The 17,788-nt window shown below is 42.0% G+C and overlaps 1 protein-coding gene across 2 annotated transcripts; it reads left to right on the top strand.

Annotated features, from left to right (window-relative positions):
• Positions 1-206: 206 nt before the first annotated feature.
• Positions 207-17,138, top strand: AMD1 (adenosylmethionine decarboxylase 1). Of its 2 annotated transcripts, XM_075707508.1 has the most exons (9): positions 207-346; positions 11,151-11,237; positions 12,799-12,925; positions 13,433-13,535; positions 14,373-14,415; positions 14,513-14,657; positions 15,693-15,785; positions 15,871-16,026; positions 16,564-17,138. In XM_075707508.1, the coding sequence occupies exons 1-9, from the start codon at positions 216-218 to the stop codon at positions 16,702-16,704; spliced, it is 1,026 nt and encodes a 341-aa protein (XP_075563623.1). In that variant the 5' UTR covers positions 207-215; the 3' UTR covers positions 16,705-17,138. The 2 variants fall into 2 exon arrangements, with proteins under 2 accessions (XP_075563623.1, XP_075563624.1); XM_075707509.1 differs by lacking the exons at positions 11,151-11,237; positions 12,799-12,925; positions 13,433-13,535; positions 14,373-14,415.
• The last annotated feature ends 650 nt before the right edge of the window (positions 17,139-17,788 follow it).

Raw genomic sequence — 17,788 nt, 5'->3', positions numbered from 1 at the left:
TGGTTTAAAAAAAAAAAAACAACCTTTCTTCTTTTTTTTTTTTATAAATTAATATTAAAAAAAAAAAATCCCCTAGAAGGTGAAACCCGCCCGGGACGGACTGGGACCCGGCGGCGGCAGCAGCGCGGCCCGTGCAGCAGCAGACGGTAGCGGCCGGGGGCGGTAGTTTGGTTGTCGTTAATTTCTGTGGTTGTTGGTTGCCGAGTTGTCTCACCATGAAGGAGAACGGTGCACACTTCTTCGAAGGGACCGAGAAGCTGTTGGAGGTGTGGTTCGCCCGGCAGCAGCCCGCGCAGCAGGAGCCGCACCAGAGCAAGGGGTCCGGCGATCTTCGCACCATACCCAGGTCCGTTAACGGTTGGGGTGGGGAGGGTGTGCGGCGGTTGGGAGCGCTGCCCTTAACGGCCGGGGGGCGGGAGGGGCCGGTGAATGGCCGGCGCACGCGGGGCCCGGGTGTGGCGGCGGCGGCGCGGAGCTGGGCGGGGAGGCGGCGGGCGAGAGCGTGGAGCGGGGCGGAGGGGGGGGGGGGGCGGGCGGGTAATGGCCGTGCGCGGGCTGGCGGCAGCGCTGACGGGAGGCTGGTTCCGGGGTGGCTCGGCAGAGCCGTTGGTGGCAAGGGCCGCGCGCGCGCGCGCGGCGGGCTCGGCCCCTTGGCGGCCGTCGGCCTCCTTCCCCCCCACCCCACCCCCTCGGTGACAGCCCCGGCCTCTCCCGCCTGCCGGCGCAGCGCCGCCGGGGGAGGGCAGGGGGTGACCTTCCGCTGCCCTCCAGGGACGCCCCCATCCCCGCCTGAAGGCCGCGGCGCCGGCCCGCGGAGGCAGGGAGCCTCCCCTCGTCCCGGCGGAGGTGGCGGCGCTGCCGGGGACGGCGCGGAAGCCATTCCGTGCCGCCACCTCGTGCAGCCCCGTGCGGTCGGTCCCTGCTGGCAACATGTGGCGGCGGGGAGAGGAGAGCCGGGCGTGTGCCGCGCCGGCCGGCAGCGCCTGCGGGGGGGGAGGCGGGTGGCGGAGTGTCGCAGTGCTGCCGGGGGCACGGCAGCGGCGCCCGCTCCTCTGCGCCAGGCCCCCGCGCACGTTGCGGCTCCCGGCGGCCGCCTGGCAGCGGCTGGCCCCGCTCGCAGCGAGAGCCGCGGAAGTCCTTTTGCGGCGGGGCTTCTTGCTCCCGCCGGTTTCGGGATGGGGAGGCTCGGAAAATCCCTGCCCGTTGAGACCGGCTGTGCTGAGGAGAGTGGGGGGTGGGAATCTCGCTCCCAGTTCGCGGAAGCTGGAAAGGGGGGATCCCTGTCGCTGTCGCGACGAGGATTGATGGTTCCTTCACATGGCCGGTTTCGCAGCGGCCTCCGGCACGGTGTAGCTGGACAGGTTCGTACAGCGGCGCTCACGGAGGGAAGCGGGCGGTACGCGGGAACCCTTCCCGTGGCTCCCTGTGGCGTGCTAGGCACCGGCGTGAGGCAGGCAGCGGCGGGGGGGGTCGCCCCCCGCCCCCGCCCCCCCCCCCCCCCCCCCCCCCCGAAGTGTGACTGGAGCCGCGATTTACACGTGAGTCTCCCGGCTGGGCTCCCCGCCCGCGCTGCCTCTCCTTTCCCCCATTGACAAGTTGAGGCCAATGGGAGCTGGGCGCCGCGAAGGGGTGGGTCCGCGCCTGTCACCCAATGGGCATTTGAAGAATGTGCTGGCGCTTCTTTCACTGCCACCCGGGGAGGGAGGAAGAAAGGCCCGAGGCCCACACAGCTTCTTGTGCACACGTGTTTCAGGCTCGGCCCTCTCTGGGAGGGGGCAGCTCTTTCCTCCCGTGGCTGAGGTGTGCCTGCTCGGCCGTTGTTAGCACAGTAGCCGATGGCCACCTGCCGGCACACAGGTCACCTTTGAAACCATGCTGGGCAAGACAGGCGTGGGGTGTCTTTACTGTAGCTTGCCCGGACGGTATTTTATAGGGGGGGAGTGTGGAAAGGCTGGAATACCTAGACTTCTGACTTGGCAGTAATCAGGGGTCCAACCGTAGATCTGCAGAAAATGATGTTCTGGCACAAGTGTCCTGGAAGTGTCAGAAAATGGGAGCTGCAAGCTTGAAGTACAAAGCAAAGTCTGCTTATGGACCCAGAGCTATGCGCAGGTTTATAGGAGGGACAAGATTGGTATGTAGATGTAATCGGCTGACGTGGTTGAAAAAAGCAGGCTTGTCTTAAGCATACAGGGCAAATCTGAAGGTTATACTTATGTCAGTAGTTTACTGCCAGTGTGGTAAATTGTTCAACTTTCCAGGTTCAAATGGTAGGTGGAGGATCTGGTGGTTTTAGTGTATCAGGATCTGCTTGTGTATATCGCTGTTATCCAGTGGTCTTGGAGCAGGGAGCTTGGAGGAGAGCTTGTCATGATGTATTGAATGTTTGGAATATGGTAATGATGGTAGCATCTCCATTCAAAGGCATACTTAGCATATGCTATTTGTCTTTTCCTTTGTTTTGGTATTTCTCAGCAAATTTCCTGTTTGTATATATTGGTAGTTAGCTATCCAAAGATGTGAATAGCCAGTGGGCAGATAACTGAAATAATGAACAGCTCATTCTTCATGTGCGTGTGTGTATATATGTGTATATATACACCACTAGCTCATGGGCAGTGGAAGCTTACTTTCTGCTATGCCAGAAGCTCTACTGCAGAATACATGTTCAGCTCTGACCTGTTGGTGTGATGAGCTAGTTTGCTCATGTAACTTGAACTTGTGAAGATATTTAGACCTTCTTGAATCATGTGCTTAACATGGAAATCGCCAGATACGGTTATACAGTTCTTTGAGGTTTCATGGCATAGCAGATACCACAAGGTAACAACTCGTATAGTTAACATCCAGGCCATGCTGGAAGACAATTGCAAATCCCAGCTAAAATATGTGCAGATGATCTGAATTACGTAGGCACTACAGGATTCCTGTCGTGTTTGACTTCAAATGTGGAAGATTCCAAAAGTACTCCTTTGACTTTGTGTTAATATGCTGGTGTTGGGATATACAGATCTAGTTTAGAGATGGCATTCTGCAAATGCTTTCCTCATCAGCACATTCATGCGCTCTGGTGTTCTGTTTGTCAGCTCAGGCTCATGTTTCCAAAACTGCAAACTTAATTTTTAAAACTGCTCGATGGCATTCAATGTAATTGCAAGGCAGGTACTGTAACAGTTCCTTTGTATGGTTTAGATATGGCTGTAAAGTTTTAATAGAGTACATACAAACTGTTAACTGTTGAACATGTGGTCTTAACACAGTTCCAGAGCTGTGAGCAAGCTTTGAAGACCTTTGTGTTAATTGGCTCTTAATACAAGATGTTAATTGAAACTGTGTACTTTTTTGGTAGGAAGCTGTGACATGTCTGAAAATTGCTGTTAGTCTGTGTCCAGGAGTAATTGCCAGTGATACTGTGTTGCTAGCATGAAATGAAATTTTACAAACATTATTTTAGGAAATTGTCAGAATTATTTACTACATGAAAAAATTCTGAATACAATCTATCCCACTATGCTAATTCTATAAAGGCAGTTGAATAAACTAGTTTATGTTGAACAGAACTTGAAATCAAAGCTGAAACTGTAGAACAATGGCTAAATTAGAGTCAAGTTGCAAACCAGTTGAGCTTGCCTTTTGTATTGTAATACCTGCTTAGTAGTGAAATGTGAGCCATTCATCTACTGAATGACTAAGCTGGTGTTCAAAGCTAAAAATTTTCATGTTGCCTGTGCTTGCTAGGGATTAGATATTTTAAAGTCTTTGGATATCACCAGCAAAAAAGGGAAAAAAGTTCAAGAACTGATGCAATTAAGAAATTTTCCATTTTTTCCTCCTATGGGCAAGCCTGGTTTCTAGAGAAGAGTTTGGATAGGTGTAAAGTATTTCAGAAAAGATCTGTACTTACTGTTTTAATACATTCAGTAAAGGTTCCAACTGAAAACTTAAAAGTATTGAACGTGGGCTTTACTGTTAAGATTTGGGGGGTGGGGTGGGGTTCATTTGCTAATTAGTTCCGCGAAAAGGTCTTGTGGTTGAAATAGTGGCAAGCATGTGAAGATGCCTACCCTACTCATTCAAAAGTGGAATGAAGTTAACATTTTTGTGGTCTCAAAATAATTTGCATTAACTTCAGTGCTTGCTCTCATTATGCTTTGTAAAGCATGTTTTTTAAAAATAGCCTTGAACTATGTATAAAAAAACAAGGGTTTGCTGAAAACATGATGAACATGCTGTGAGCCCTGGAATTCTGTGGTGACAGAGTAGTGTGTTTGCTGTCTCCACAGTAAAAGCAGCTGTTTATTCCTTCAGGTGATACGCAGCTATGCATTTCCCATCTCAAGGCTTACCTTCATCTTAAAGTACAGAAGTTTGAAACCATAGGTCAATGATGCAAGTATTAGGAGTCCGTATCTTAAGCATTCAACCCTGAAGAATACTCTGAAATTAAGCATGTTTATGGATGTTCAGTATGCTTCCTATTTGTCTACATTATGTGGACACGTGAGAAACTGGAGAAAAAACAGTGCAGTGATGAGCAATATGGAGCGACACCGATGTGAGATTTTCATCCTGTGCTACACGAAAACTTGCAAGCACCAGTAGTCAGGCATCTGATAGGAGTCCTGTAAATACTTGCTTTGTACTGCACCCTGTAGTCAGTCAACTTGCTGCTGCACCTCTACCCACTCCCCCAGCCCTTGGGACCACAGCACTGTCATCTGCCTGTTTTCTCAAACAGTGAAGGTACAAGGAGGCTGGGCCATGAGCCTTATTCTACTTACTCCTGCAGGGCTTCAGAACAAAACAGTGTAGAGCTATTCTGTGTGGAGATGGGGAAGAAGGCAGGGTAGGTAGGATTGTGCCAGGATAAGGGCTTCTGTCACTGTGTACTTGCATGGAGGTGAAGGTAATCTGGAGAACTCCATGTAAGAATTCAGTCTTCCCCTTCTCAAAATTGATATTCATACACTAGATTTTAGCAAACAAGTTCAAAATTACAGGCAAAACATGTTTGCTTGTAACTCCCTTGGTTGTAATTAAGGAATGGTTTCACACAAAGGAAACGAGCCCTTTTACACTCACTACTACTACTGATTGTGATACTGCTTGTGGGAAGTTTTGCTATTTTCCAACCTAACCACTGAAACTGCTAAAGAATTTGGTTAGTCACTTTCTGTCAAAGATCTGGTCCCTTAGTGAGACTCCATAAAGTATCCTATTAAAATATGTAGCCACTGGTGTATTCTTAAAAGGGCTTTCCTAATGGCTATTTACTCAGCCAGGAGAACGGGAAGGTTTGAGGCTTATGGTAGATATTTGTTGCTTTACAGCATGTTCCTCCTGGAGAAGGTTACACTCACACTTGCCCTGAATGTTGCCTGTAAGTCTTGTTGAAGCCCTGATGTGCCTGTTGGGGCTCGTGCTTCCTTAAATGTCTTGTGTCAGGTATGTTTTCTAGTTTGATATGAGAGACTTAGGAATACCCATCGAATATCTTTGGATGTAAAGGATGAAGTCACCATTCCATATACATTGCTGTAACTTCAATAATGGTAAAAGGCCTGCAACAGCAGCAATATGCAGCCTTTAAAGCACTGTGTGTGTCCATTGTTGTGCCATTGCTGAAATATCTTGGTGTCATTTGGGAATGATTCTCTTTAGTAGTTGGCCCAGGACCTTCTAGGTAAGAAGTATTTTGTGAGGAGTGCTGTTTGGAATCACTTTTGATGTGGATGCAATTTTCCATTCAGGTGCCTGTCTTTAATTCATGATTAAGTGCATGTCCCTGGAGAGTTTTTTAAGTTTAAGATAAGGGAAATGCAGACAGTCTTTCTGCATGTCTCTGTTCAGAGCATATAGAGGGTGTGTGGTTTTTGTGCACTCCACAGATACTGCTGAAGTAAAATTATCAAGTTGCCAGTGCCTTGTGTCTAAACTTGGGTTGTGAACACAGTTCAAGATAATCTATCTTCAAGTGCAGTTTATAAACTAAGTTTGTAATTCTAATAGGAAATAATTCACATGCATCTGTCTGCAGAAGAATACACCACCTGCTAGGACGTGCTTTAAAAAGCATGTCATTTTTGTGTAGTTGGTCTGTACCTGTTTCAGGACGCTTGAAACGTATGTTGCAACTCTGCTGACACTGGTATTTAGCCAGCTGCCATGCTCCTTGGCTGCAGCTCCTCTGCATAGGCAGTTCAGACAAGGCATTGAGTTTGACTGTTCTGGATCATGGTATTGGTAGGAATTTGCCTACTTAACTGTAGCCTGCTAATGAGGTAACTGATATATCTATTGGCTCCTAAAAATACTTAGTAGGTAACAGGTTAGGGAATAAAAAGTTGTTCTGCAGTTGGATGCTTAATTTTAAAACAAGGTCTTATAGTAAAGTACAAGATTAAAATGCTTATTACTTTGATTACTAGCGACTTGTCAGCTGTTTTGTTTTAATGAAAAGCTAATGCAAAAGTATGTATACATCTTAAGCTGTCCTTAGGAGTTTCATACGACTTACTACTTAAAAATTCCTGCCCTACTACAAAACAACTTTTCCTCCCAGTGCTGGCTGGGCTGTGTTAGCAAGTTACTGTTACGGGGGTGGTGGGATGGTATGCTTGTGGAGGCTGTTAATTGCTGATAGGAACAAGTTCTTGTAGTTCTTTATCTCTTTAAATTGCTGTTATCCCCTTCCCAGTTGGCCAGAAACAGCAGTATTATGCCACTGCCTGATATGCTTGACTCTTGTGTTAAGAACCTGTTTTACCCCTGAAGGTAAAGGCTCAGAATAGGCCAATAACTTGCATTCAGAAGTATGATTTTATCTGGCAAGGAAAACTGGATTCATAGCTTATTCATTCTTTTTCTCAGAAATATGAAATAAAGGAGCAAGCATGATGGTTTGGAACTTGGTTGAGAGGGACTGTTGACTATTCATTTCATTACACACTTTAAGCATACTTATTCTAAAAATAAGTTAAAGTACTTCTCAGTTCTGATGGGTTTCCTGTACTGACATACCTGGGTGGCAGTTTGAATGGAAGCTATTTGGACTCAGGTAACAAGGCTGTGCTGATAAGGCACTAAACATTACAACACAGGTATACTAGTAGATTGCTAAACTTGATTTTTTTTTTTCTTTTGGCATGTTCTGCTAGTCAAGTATGGCGTGAGGTGCTTTCTACTGTTCAAGCATGGACAGTTTTTCACACTTGAGTAGATGTATTCCATTTTCATTTGGTATTCTCGGAGCATGTGCAACCATTTAAGATGCATGGTGCTTGCCTATTGGAGAAACTATTTTGACTTTTAGTAGGTGTCAGTTATTTGAAGTTTCAGGAACAGGATCTTACAGCTTTGAAATGAAGTCAGTAATAAGCCTACGTAACAGTGAGGGGTTGGTCTCAAATGTATTTTCAGTTTGGAGTTCCAGTGGATGCAGGCATGCTACAGAACCTAGCTACCAGTGATTGTCATGCATCATATTCTAGTATGCTTGGCTTGAGTGTAGAGAAAAGTGTCCAAAGTCTTTGGAGTTGTACTGATGTATGGCTATGGGAAATAATTTAGGAAATACTAATGCAATCCACATACTTCCCATTGAAAGGGGAGTTTCAAAGAGCAGAAGCCCATGATAGTATTTTATTGAGAATGAGTGGGTTTGCTTTCCCTTTTTCACTTGGAGGCTTTGCTTCCCGGTTAAAAGTTCACTCAGTTATGAAATAGGAAGTAATGTTCTCAAGTATTTCAGTTACTAACTTTGAGAATTTTTACTTGATGAAATGAAATGGGATTAGCTACAATACATGTACTGATAACCATTGAAATACTATTTTTAAGGTGGATTTTTTTTGTTTCCACTTTAAGTGGGGTGGACATTTCTTGTCTCTAGTAATGCTTAAATAATTATACAGATTAAAGAAAAGGAAGAAATGCAAGAGTTAGTCTTCTAGTGAACTCAGTCTGCTTGGTACAAAGTAGTCCCAGATGTTCTTCCTTAGCTCTGCTTTAAACAATGGAAAATGTCAAATACTAAGGTCATCTTGTTTAAACAGATTATATTGAGATCAAATCCAGCATGTTAGTGGCCTTTCTGTAGTTTTCTGTGCTTAACTTTAAAATGTGTATAGGTACAGGCTGGTATCTCTGCAAAACTTCTCCCTAATGTGGCCAAGTCTCATCCTGGGTGCTCCTTTGTTAGTCTATTTTATGTATGCTTCTGGATCAAGCCTGACATCTTTTATGTTTCTCAACTTGCAGGCTTTCTTAATGTTACTCTAATCAGATTAAAATGATGAATTTACCCTTTATTCCTGTAAAGGCTGAATGGATGAACATTTAGCATATGCTTAGCTATGATTTCTGTAGTGGAATAGTGAGCAAAAAAAAAAAAAAACCTGAGCCAAGTTTTAATATACAAAGGTCTTGTGCAACTGCAGATTTCAGCCACAGTATCTAAATACCAACTATAGTACTAACAAACATAACTGGGGACTTTCTTTGCATGGTAAGCTTTGGACTTAACATGCAATATTGTATTGTTGGTAGTATGCTGTACTGAGCCTTCATTGTTGGACTACTTGAACAGAAAAATTGTTACATCTTTCTCTACTAATATGTGATAGAAACTTAAATGAGTCATTTTCCTGAAATGTCTGCACTGAATTGCACTACAGTGATACTTAAAATTCTCACTTGCCTACATAGAGCTAAGGTTTTGACTGTCTGACTAGGTAAGAAGCTTGTGAAGGCTGAGATGTATGGTCTTGCAAAGCCTGAGGTAGTTACATACACATTAATACTTAGACAAGTACAAAACCAGATTTGTAATGATGTACAAATGGGTTTACTGCAGCTCAGCATGAGGCAGTGTAAGGGAACTCTGCCTCAGCTTTCACAAAAGCTATGTCAGACACTGTTTCTTCAGCAGCAGATAAAATATCGTCAGTAGTGGTGCTGGAATGATTTGAACAGCTATTCCATCATACCAAACCAAGGTAACACATTACCTAGTTTGGTTTACAGGAATAGCATAATAAAATGTTAGAGGGAAGGTACTAAGACTGGCAAATTTATGCAGGTGTGCTGTAGCTTCCATAGAAAACTAAATCCTTCAGCCCTCAGCAAAATAGCCTGATTGTCTAGGAGCATTTAAAAATAGGTGTAATATAAACTATTTTATTCTTTGCATTTACCAAGTTTTTCAAAGATGAGCAGACACTTGCATTTTCATACATACTTGAGTATCAGGAACGGAGCTAAACCCAGTCAATGACATAAGTGTAGAGATGAATAAATGTGTGGGGCTTTATCTGAGCATTAAAAGCAAGCTGTTTTTTTTGTTTGACATGCAGATTTGAGTGGTCTGTGCTGTCATGTCTGTAGTTGCAGAGGAGTATTTTATCAAGGTTCACTAACTGGGGTGGTAGGGAAAACTCACTTGGATTTTAAGTATCCAGTAATATCACTAAGCTCAAAGTTGTTCAGATGTGCCCTTATGTATAAGGGATTTTAAGCTGCATAGGATTCTCTTAAACTAATTTTTAATAGTTTCAGTCTGATCTAAGAGGAGGCTATAGAGTGACTTTGTAAGTTAAGTATGTTGTTCTGGTTGACTCCTGCATAAATACACTGGTTTAGTGCAGTATACACTTTAAAAGGGAAAATCCTCAAGTATTAGTAGTAAAGGTACAGAATTCAGTTTCAGGAGGCATTCTCAAGTGAGGGAGAAATTAAGGCATTTATTTGCTGGGGTGTTCAGAGAAGCAAAGAACATCTGGATGTGTTTTAGTTCCATGTACAGCAGAATCTAAAACTTCAACTTTGCACACTGACCAGTTTTCTAAGGGGTAAGAATGGTGGCTGCTGGAGGAACCCTGCTGATTGAATTAACAGTGAATGCTCTGCCCTGAAGTACAAGTATAGAACTTCTGCAGTGTCAATAAAGGGAGAGAGGTCTGACTCCTGAGGAGGGATTAGGCTGACAGTTACATGGGCAGCTGAGCCAATCTAATAGCTTGCTTGGTGATGAAAAATTGCATTTCTTCCATGCTCCTAGAGTTGTTCCAGCTCTACTGATGGGTAGCTTACTTTTATGCTGGGTTATTAAATTTCTTGGTTTAGGACAGGTCTGAGCACAAGAGCCAGTGCAAATCTGCAGCTGGAATATGATGTGGGAAGGGAGGGATGAGAGAAGTAGGGCAGCTGGGAGTCTTGTAATGTTGCAACTTCAGGAAGCTGTATCTGTTCCTGTCCGCTTATAGCAGATTTGACTATTGGATTCTACTAATCTGGTGTAGACACAACACTGAAGTGACAACCACAGTAGTTTTTTGCAAGTCTGTCACCTCTGAGTACTTGGAAGTCTTTGGGCTTAATTTGAGCCCTTTGATTTTTTTTCAGTTTCTTAATAAAATTCCTTGTAGAATGAGTAGTGACAGTAAAGAATTGAAATATTAAACTTCTACTGCTAGACTGAAATCTAGCACTGTAGCTTCAACTTGCGCTATATGAAAACAGTTCAGTTTATTTTCTTGTAAGTGTAATATTCCAAGCTATTTGCTGTTAAGTCTTTTGTATCTTCCAGAGGTGGAAGGAATTCTACGATGCTGATCAACCAGAGAGGAATTCAGGTCATTGAGATGTATTAGTTTTTAGGGCTGGCTTTCAATTAAATTATGAACTTGACTCTAAGCTGGACAACTAAAACATGTTAATGTTAACTTGCTGGTTTATAACTCCAGTAGTTGCCAATGACTGTGATTGAAGTACATGGAGATTCAACCTAAAGCATACCTTAAGTTACAACAATGAATTTTATCTTTGTACATGTGGGATGCAGGGCTTAAGTTTATCCTGACTGGCCTAGTTAGAAGCTTGGGGTTGCTGCTGACAGTTTTCCTCGTGCAGCAGATTACACTAACGGATCCTGAGGAATACTTAGCCATTCACTGAGAGCTAAGAATATTACTGGATATTACTGTATTGTGATAGACAGTCCTATATAAAAAGTCCTTGCCTTTCATGTTTTCAGATTCAGCAGCTCAAGACAAGAGCTATGGTCTTGTCTGGGCTATACTTTTTACCCAGGGTTCCAGAAAGCTTTGGTTTGTTTAACCTGTTCTTTGTGCTCTTCTATAATTTCTTCACAGGATTGAGTGGGACAAACTTCTGGAGAATGTGCATTGTTTGATCATAAGTGTGACAAAAACTGACAAGCAGGAAGCTTATGTACTCAGGTAAGTCACTAGCTTATTCTTTTAGTCTCCAAGAGGTAAAAAAGTGAAAGCTGTCATATGGGATCCATTTGGCTGAGATTCCAGTCCTGGGTTAAGATCCTGCTGTTCATGACTACAACTTGCAGGGGTCTGCTAATCATAATACTGTCATGCTTTGGTTCAGTAGCAGAAATGTCTTCATGGTTAGAAGTGTTTGTCCTTTTAAAAGGATTAAGGAAAGGGCTGTGGTGTTCCTGCACCTGATCATTGACTTTTTTTCAGGTATAAATAAGTCTCCCCAATTAAGAGGTTTAGGATTACTTCAGCAGAGTAGTGCATGTAGGTGTCACTTAGATTGGCAAAAACTATATCAGTAGATCGGCTTTAACTCTGGATAATGCAGTCAAGTGGAACAACTCTTGCAGCTGAGCTAAGGACATCTGTAAAAATGTAGCTTTCCTGAAATCTTGGAATTTTTGCGTTGTGCAGCAGTTAGTTGTAAGGACGCTACTTTTGCCATGTGTTTTTCATCTTGCAAAATACTTTCATGCTCTTTCTACATGAACTTTACAGACACATTGACATTCTCTGTTTTGCTTCAGATTACAAAAACTGAAGCTTTTGTACTCTGAAAGACTGCCTTGAGGGCAAGGTTGGGCTAAGAGCAAGCTAGTCAGAGAAACTGTGCTGAAGTCTTGTTTCCGCAAGCTTCATATACTTAAAATCGAGAAGAATGTAACTAGTTACAACTGTACTTTGGATGAAGTATAACCTTTACTTTGAGTTCTTAAACAGCATTCCAGACTGACTTAGTTATTTAAGATAGACTTATTCCCATTGTTCAGTTACATGGAGATAAGATACTAGTTATACATGTTTAAGTATAACATATACATTATACATATACATTAAGTTCTCAATGTAGTATCAATGCTAATCTCCATTTCAGTGGAACTGTAGTTCAGTGTCTGACTTACAGAAATTACCTATACATAAACTGTTATCTTATACATAAGGCATATCATATAGCTGTGTCTATACTCTCATTATGAGACTTCCTGTTCCTGTGGACAGGTGCTGATTTACAACTTTCCAGTAGTCAGCATTCCTAGAAGATGCAGCTGGACAACTTCTGAAATTCTCTTAAGGCTTTTGCCCTTTTTGAGTTGACTTTCTCATAGGCTTTATTTCAGCTGAGAAAGTCAGATTTCGAGTTTGACCCTGTTCTGTGTCTGGGTTAAGAAATTAAATTGCATGTCTGTTGTGTGCCCACTTCACAGCATGTTTGTATTTCTCGAATAGATTGAGGATATGTAATGCATGTAGTACCTCTTTCCCTGTAGAGTGGTAGCTGTGTAATATCATGCTTGCAGCAGGTATTTGTTTTGGGAAATCACAACAGCTCTCAAATGATAACTAAAATCTATTGGTTTGATCCATCTGCCAAGTATGTGTATACCATATGCTGAATGTTCACTTACAGTAATGCATTTAGTTGGGATAAGAACCAAGATCTAACCATTCTCCCCTGGCTTGTTTAATATAGAGCACTTAAATATATTTAACACATCTTTTTTTGCAGTGAGAGTAGCATGTTTGTCTCCAAGAGACGTTTCATTTTGAAGACGTGTGGTACCACCCTCTTACTGCAAGCACTGGTTCCCCTGTTGGAGCTTGCTAGGGAGTACAGTGGGTTTGACTCAATCCAGGTAAGGTGCCAGAAATGCTGCATCTTCCTTAAAATGTACAAAAAGCTTTTACTAATATTTCAAATTCACTGATTTTATTAAATATTCTGAAACCTCCTTTGCCTTTTACGTATGCTTCCCATAATGGGAAGATTGTAATATAAGATTGCTTGCTCTGCTGTAGGATTTAGCATCCTTTAAGAGGCAAATAGAAGGCTAACTTATAAATGTTAGTGTGCTGAGTTAAGGTTACTTAAGGGTGAAAGACTTCCATGCCTATGTTGTCAGTGCTGAATGTCACTGACATTTTCTTGTGGAAAACAAATTTGGAAGTAAGCTGTCTCCTGTATCTTACTAATTAAGCTAGGAATAACCATATGCCTCTGAAATGGAAATACAGGTAGCAGTGTTTTGACAATGAAAACTTAGGCCCTGTGAAAGCTTACAGTAAATGCTTGTTTTTCTAGATTTTTGGATTCAAGGTGGACAGATAAATTCAGTATTTAAGATGCACCTTTATTTTTTCAGAGCTTCTTTTATTCACGTAAGAATTTCATGAAGCCTTCCCACCAGGAGTACCCACATAGGAATTTCCAGGAAGAAGTAGAGTTTCTTAACGAAATTTTCCCAAGTAAGTTCATTAACCCTCAGCAAAGCTGTGCAGCTTGCGTGAAGTGTTGATGTGAAATGAGAAGTGACAAGCAGTACAATACGTACAGGCTGCCAGGCCATTCATTCAGCAGTCCTTGCAGTCTTGTAGCTGGCACAAGCTTTGTCTGTGTAAAAATCAAAAGCTATAAGTACTTATTTTCTGAATCATATTAAGCTTGACATTTAACACCTTGTCTTAACTGAGGTCATCCTCAGACTTCCAAATGGAGTACAGTAGTTCAGTCTGTAGAATCCAGCTGTCACTAACCCTAAAAGCCTCATTAAAAAGGTAGAATAGTAATTTAAGGTAACTAATACACTGAAGAAAAAAAAATGTAAGCTTTTCTCAGAAAAGCTGCTGCACTAAAGATTGAGTTCAAACATTTAATAATCTAAAACCTACAAGAATAACCTTGAATTTTAACTACTGGCAGAAAAGTTTTTTGAAGGAACATGGAGGCTGTAGTACTTATCTGAGTTATTGGAAGATAAATGCTAATCGTAAATTCATTAAATAGATGCTTAAGAGTACTAGCGTTTCTGTCTGTGTAGCTAAAGCTGTAATCTGAATTTCCTGCTAGTAGGCTCTGAACTGGGGTGGTCCAGACCACCTTCTGAGGGAGCCTGTTCTTCTGATCATTGGCTTTACAAAGTTCCTGAAGTTAATTACCTGCTTACTTGATGCAGATGCTGGCTGTATCAGTGAACCTCTAGTGTTCTGTGAAAGACTTCACTATCTTTAAATATGAAATGAAGTTAATCTTTTACATAAAGAATCAGTTGTGATATATTAACTGGAGACTCTTTGTCTTGTCAGATGGAGCAGCTTATTGCATGGGGCGTATGAATTCTGATTGCTGGTACGTATGTGAAGACTTTGAAATCTTCGGGGCTTACAGTAAAAGTTAACTTGGTGCTGCTAGTATTTATTACATAAGTGATTTGTATTTCATATAGGTACCTGTACACCCTGGATTTCCCAGAGAGTCGGATATCCAATCAGCCTGATCAGACACTGGAAATTCTGATGAGTGAGCTTGACCCAGTAGTTATGGACCAGTTCTACATGAAAGATGGTGTTACTGCAAATGATGTCACTCGTGTATGTTTGCTTGAAAACTAAGCATTTTTGGGAATGGTGGAAATTGGGCAACAAAATGCTTCACTTACAAGGCTTGCTTTTTGGTAGGAAAGATCTCATAGAAAATGTCAGGTTAGTGTTTTGAGGGGAAAATAGATTGAAATCTAGAATGTTTTTGGAAATACAACCTCACATTTTCAGTGCCCCTACTTTAATCTATTGAAAGGAGCAATTTGTGGTGCTTTGGGTGGTTGGAAGCTTATCCTCTGAAAAATGGAAGAATAGGAATAAAACAACAATTGAGTAACTTCCACTGAATGATGGCAACTATGAGGAGTAGGACTTAGACTGAAGATAATGAATGCCAAGGGGATCTAGGTATCAAAATTAAGGTTAAATTGTGGAGCCACTTGGATAGTTTGGGGGGAGGGGGTGGATTTAAGGTCTAAACACAACTTGATGGTTTTGCCTCCTTTTCTCCTTTTTCTGAATGGGAAAGTCCTGTGACATGAACAAGTTTCTCTGACAAGTACATTGACTTTATCTGGTTTTCCATCTTAGGCTTTGATTCTCACGCTGTATTTGCTATTGAGATGTGGCTGTAACTAAAGTACTGTGTGGGAAATCAAAGTGCCTGGGATTGTACTTCATTCTAGAGTGTAAAGAAGTATGTTCTCACTCCAGAGTAAATGTAAACAGCCTTCACTTTGTGGATACTGCTTGAACAGGAGCTCTGTTTTCCATATTAGTTGCAGAAGCAATTATGTATTGGATTTCTAAGCTGTTGCCTCATCTTGAAGGTATGCAGCTTGGTTCTGTAAGAGGCTAAATGTCTGATAACTTGCATGCAACTTGGCATTTGGCCACTTATTTGGGAAGTGACAGGATGAAAAGCAAGTTCATGTACAGTGGTACGAATTCTCAAACTGACTTGTTATTGGGAGAATTCTGGTGTCCTGTCCCCTAAATTGGTGTTCATTCTGCCTTTGAATTAAACCTAAACGAGTGCGAGGATGCATGATAAACTGAGTGGTGTAATTTTAACTTCTATTTCAGATGAGTGGAATTCGTGACCTGATACCAGGTTCTGTTATTGATGCTACAATGTTCAATCCTTGTGGGTATTCAATGAATGGGATGAAATCGGATGTAAGTTTTACCCTTATTGATAATTAATGTTAAAATAAATAGTAATTATTTGGCGGTAATAATATTCTTTCCCCCGCCCCTCCAGGGAACTTACTGGACTATTCACATCACTCCAGAACCAGAGTTCTCTTACGTTAGTTTTGAAACAAACATAAGTCAGACCTCTTACGATGACCTGATTAGAAAAGTTGTAGAGGTTTTCAAGCCAGGAAAATTTGTGACAACCCTCTTTGTTAATCAGGTGAGTTTTCTTGCATCAGCTTGTCAGCTCCTGAAATGCATATAGACACAAACAAAGCAAAGCTAGAGATTTTTTTACTGGGGAGTTAGTAGTTTCCAGTTTGCCTCTATTTGGGTGGTAGTTTCTTTGAAAAGTAAAAATACTCTTCAGTATTGCTTTGGCATGCATTACATCTGATCTCCAGAAAACTTAAGAAATACTAAGATGAGGCAGCCCAATCTTGGTATTCTAATGACTTCCTGTGCAGCTCTGTAGAGGCATCACTTTTTGCTTTGGTGTTTTTCTGGATTTGGCTGCAGCTGTCAGTTGTAGAAGCGTTGCTGTTAATGGTGATGCTGCCTGCTAATGATTCATAGAAAAAAGCAATACCATACATAGGTAGCAGAATTGCTGCTTGGGACTGAAACTTCCTGCAGTGCTGTCAGGCATGGGTTTGAAGCATGTTGGTAACACAAGAACCATACAAAGTAAATACTGTGCTAGTCTATCTTTAAATGCTAAGTTTAAAAAAGTAAATTTCTTTTTTTTGTTTTCTAGAGCTCTAAATGTCGTACAGTGTTTTCTTCTGCCCAGAAGATTGAAGGGTTTAAACGTCTTGATCACCAGATTGCCCAATTCAGTGATTATAATTTTGTTTTTACCAGTTTTACAAAGAATCGCCAGCAACAGCACAGTTGATTAAGAATGAAGAAAAAGCGCAAAAAGAAATCCCATATAGAAGGTGGTGGTTGCTTTCTAGTTAATGATTCAGGGGGCCATGCTTTCCACTCCCACCACCTTGTAGTTGTGGAAAGCCCTAGGTGTAATCATAGTATAACCATTTTGAATTGTATGCATTATTATATCAAGGAGTTAGGTATCTTGCATGAAAGCTCTCTTCTGTGTTTAGGTACTCTATGCCACTCTTGCTGTGAAATTGAAGTGCATGTAGAAAAATCTTACTGTATGAAACTTTACAACACTTGTAAAAACGATTCGGGTAGAATTACACACAGTATAGTTTTTCTCCAGGTATCACCAAAAATTCCCCACAGACAAGGCTTTCGTCCTCATTAGACTTTAGCCTCAACCTACTCACTGGGGACAGTTCTCATTTAAATTGTCACTCTTTTTTTTTTTTTAATCTATGTTGTGATTTCAGTCTAAAACAGTTTTTTGACAAACTTTTATGATTTCTAATGAAACGGATTCCTAATTAACACTTTCATGTTTGGAGAAAGTTCTTAAAGCAGTTACAAATTGTTTTGCTACTACAGGTGGTGGTTGATTTATTTTTGTAAATCAGACTGACTTTTCATGCTCTACTCAAGCTTATAGGAATTTGCTCAGCTATACTGTAGCACTGGGCTAATGCATTGGTCTTTCACCTTTAGAAACTTGGGTATTGGTACTAATGCAGGTGAAATTTCATCTCACCTTAATGCTTGTTTGTCTGTCACATCCCCAAGCTGTCACACTGCTACACAATGGCAGAATTTGTAGAAGGTCCAAGACTTGATAGGGGAAGAGCTGAGTCAGGATGCAAGTGCTTTGGCATAGTTGCGTGACTGCTTTGCAGAGTGCAGGTTCATATTGGCACCAGGCATTTTTGTTCCTAATCACCAGTTACACCAGACTAAGGAGCTGGTGCTCTTGAGCACTGGCAGGTAGATCTAGTGAAGGAGTGGAATTTGCCAGGCTGGGTGTGTTGATTGGTTTGGATTATTCTCAGTAAAACCTGTGACCTACCACTTCTAACTGTAAAGAGTGCTTCTAAACTGGT

The sequence above is a fragment of the Pelecanus crispus genome, chromosome 3 (assembly GCF_030463565.1).
Source record: "Pelecanus crispus isolate bPelCri1 chromosome 3, bPelCri1.pri, whole genome shotgun sequence".
Lineage (NCBI taxonomy): Eukaryota > Metazoa > Chordata > Aves > Pelecaniformes > Pelecanidae > Pelecanus > Pelecanus crispus.
The sequence above is the reverse complement of the archived record's forward strand: the minus strand, read 5'-3'. Positions and strand labels throughout refer to the sequence as shown.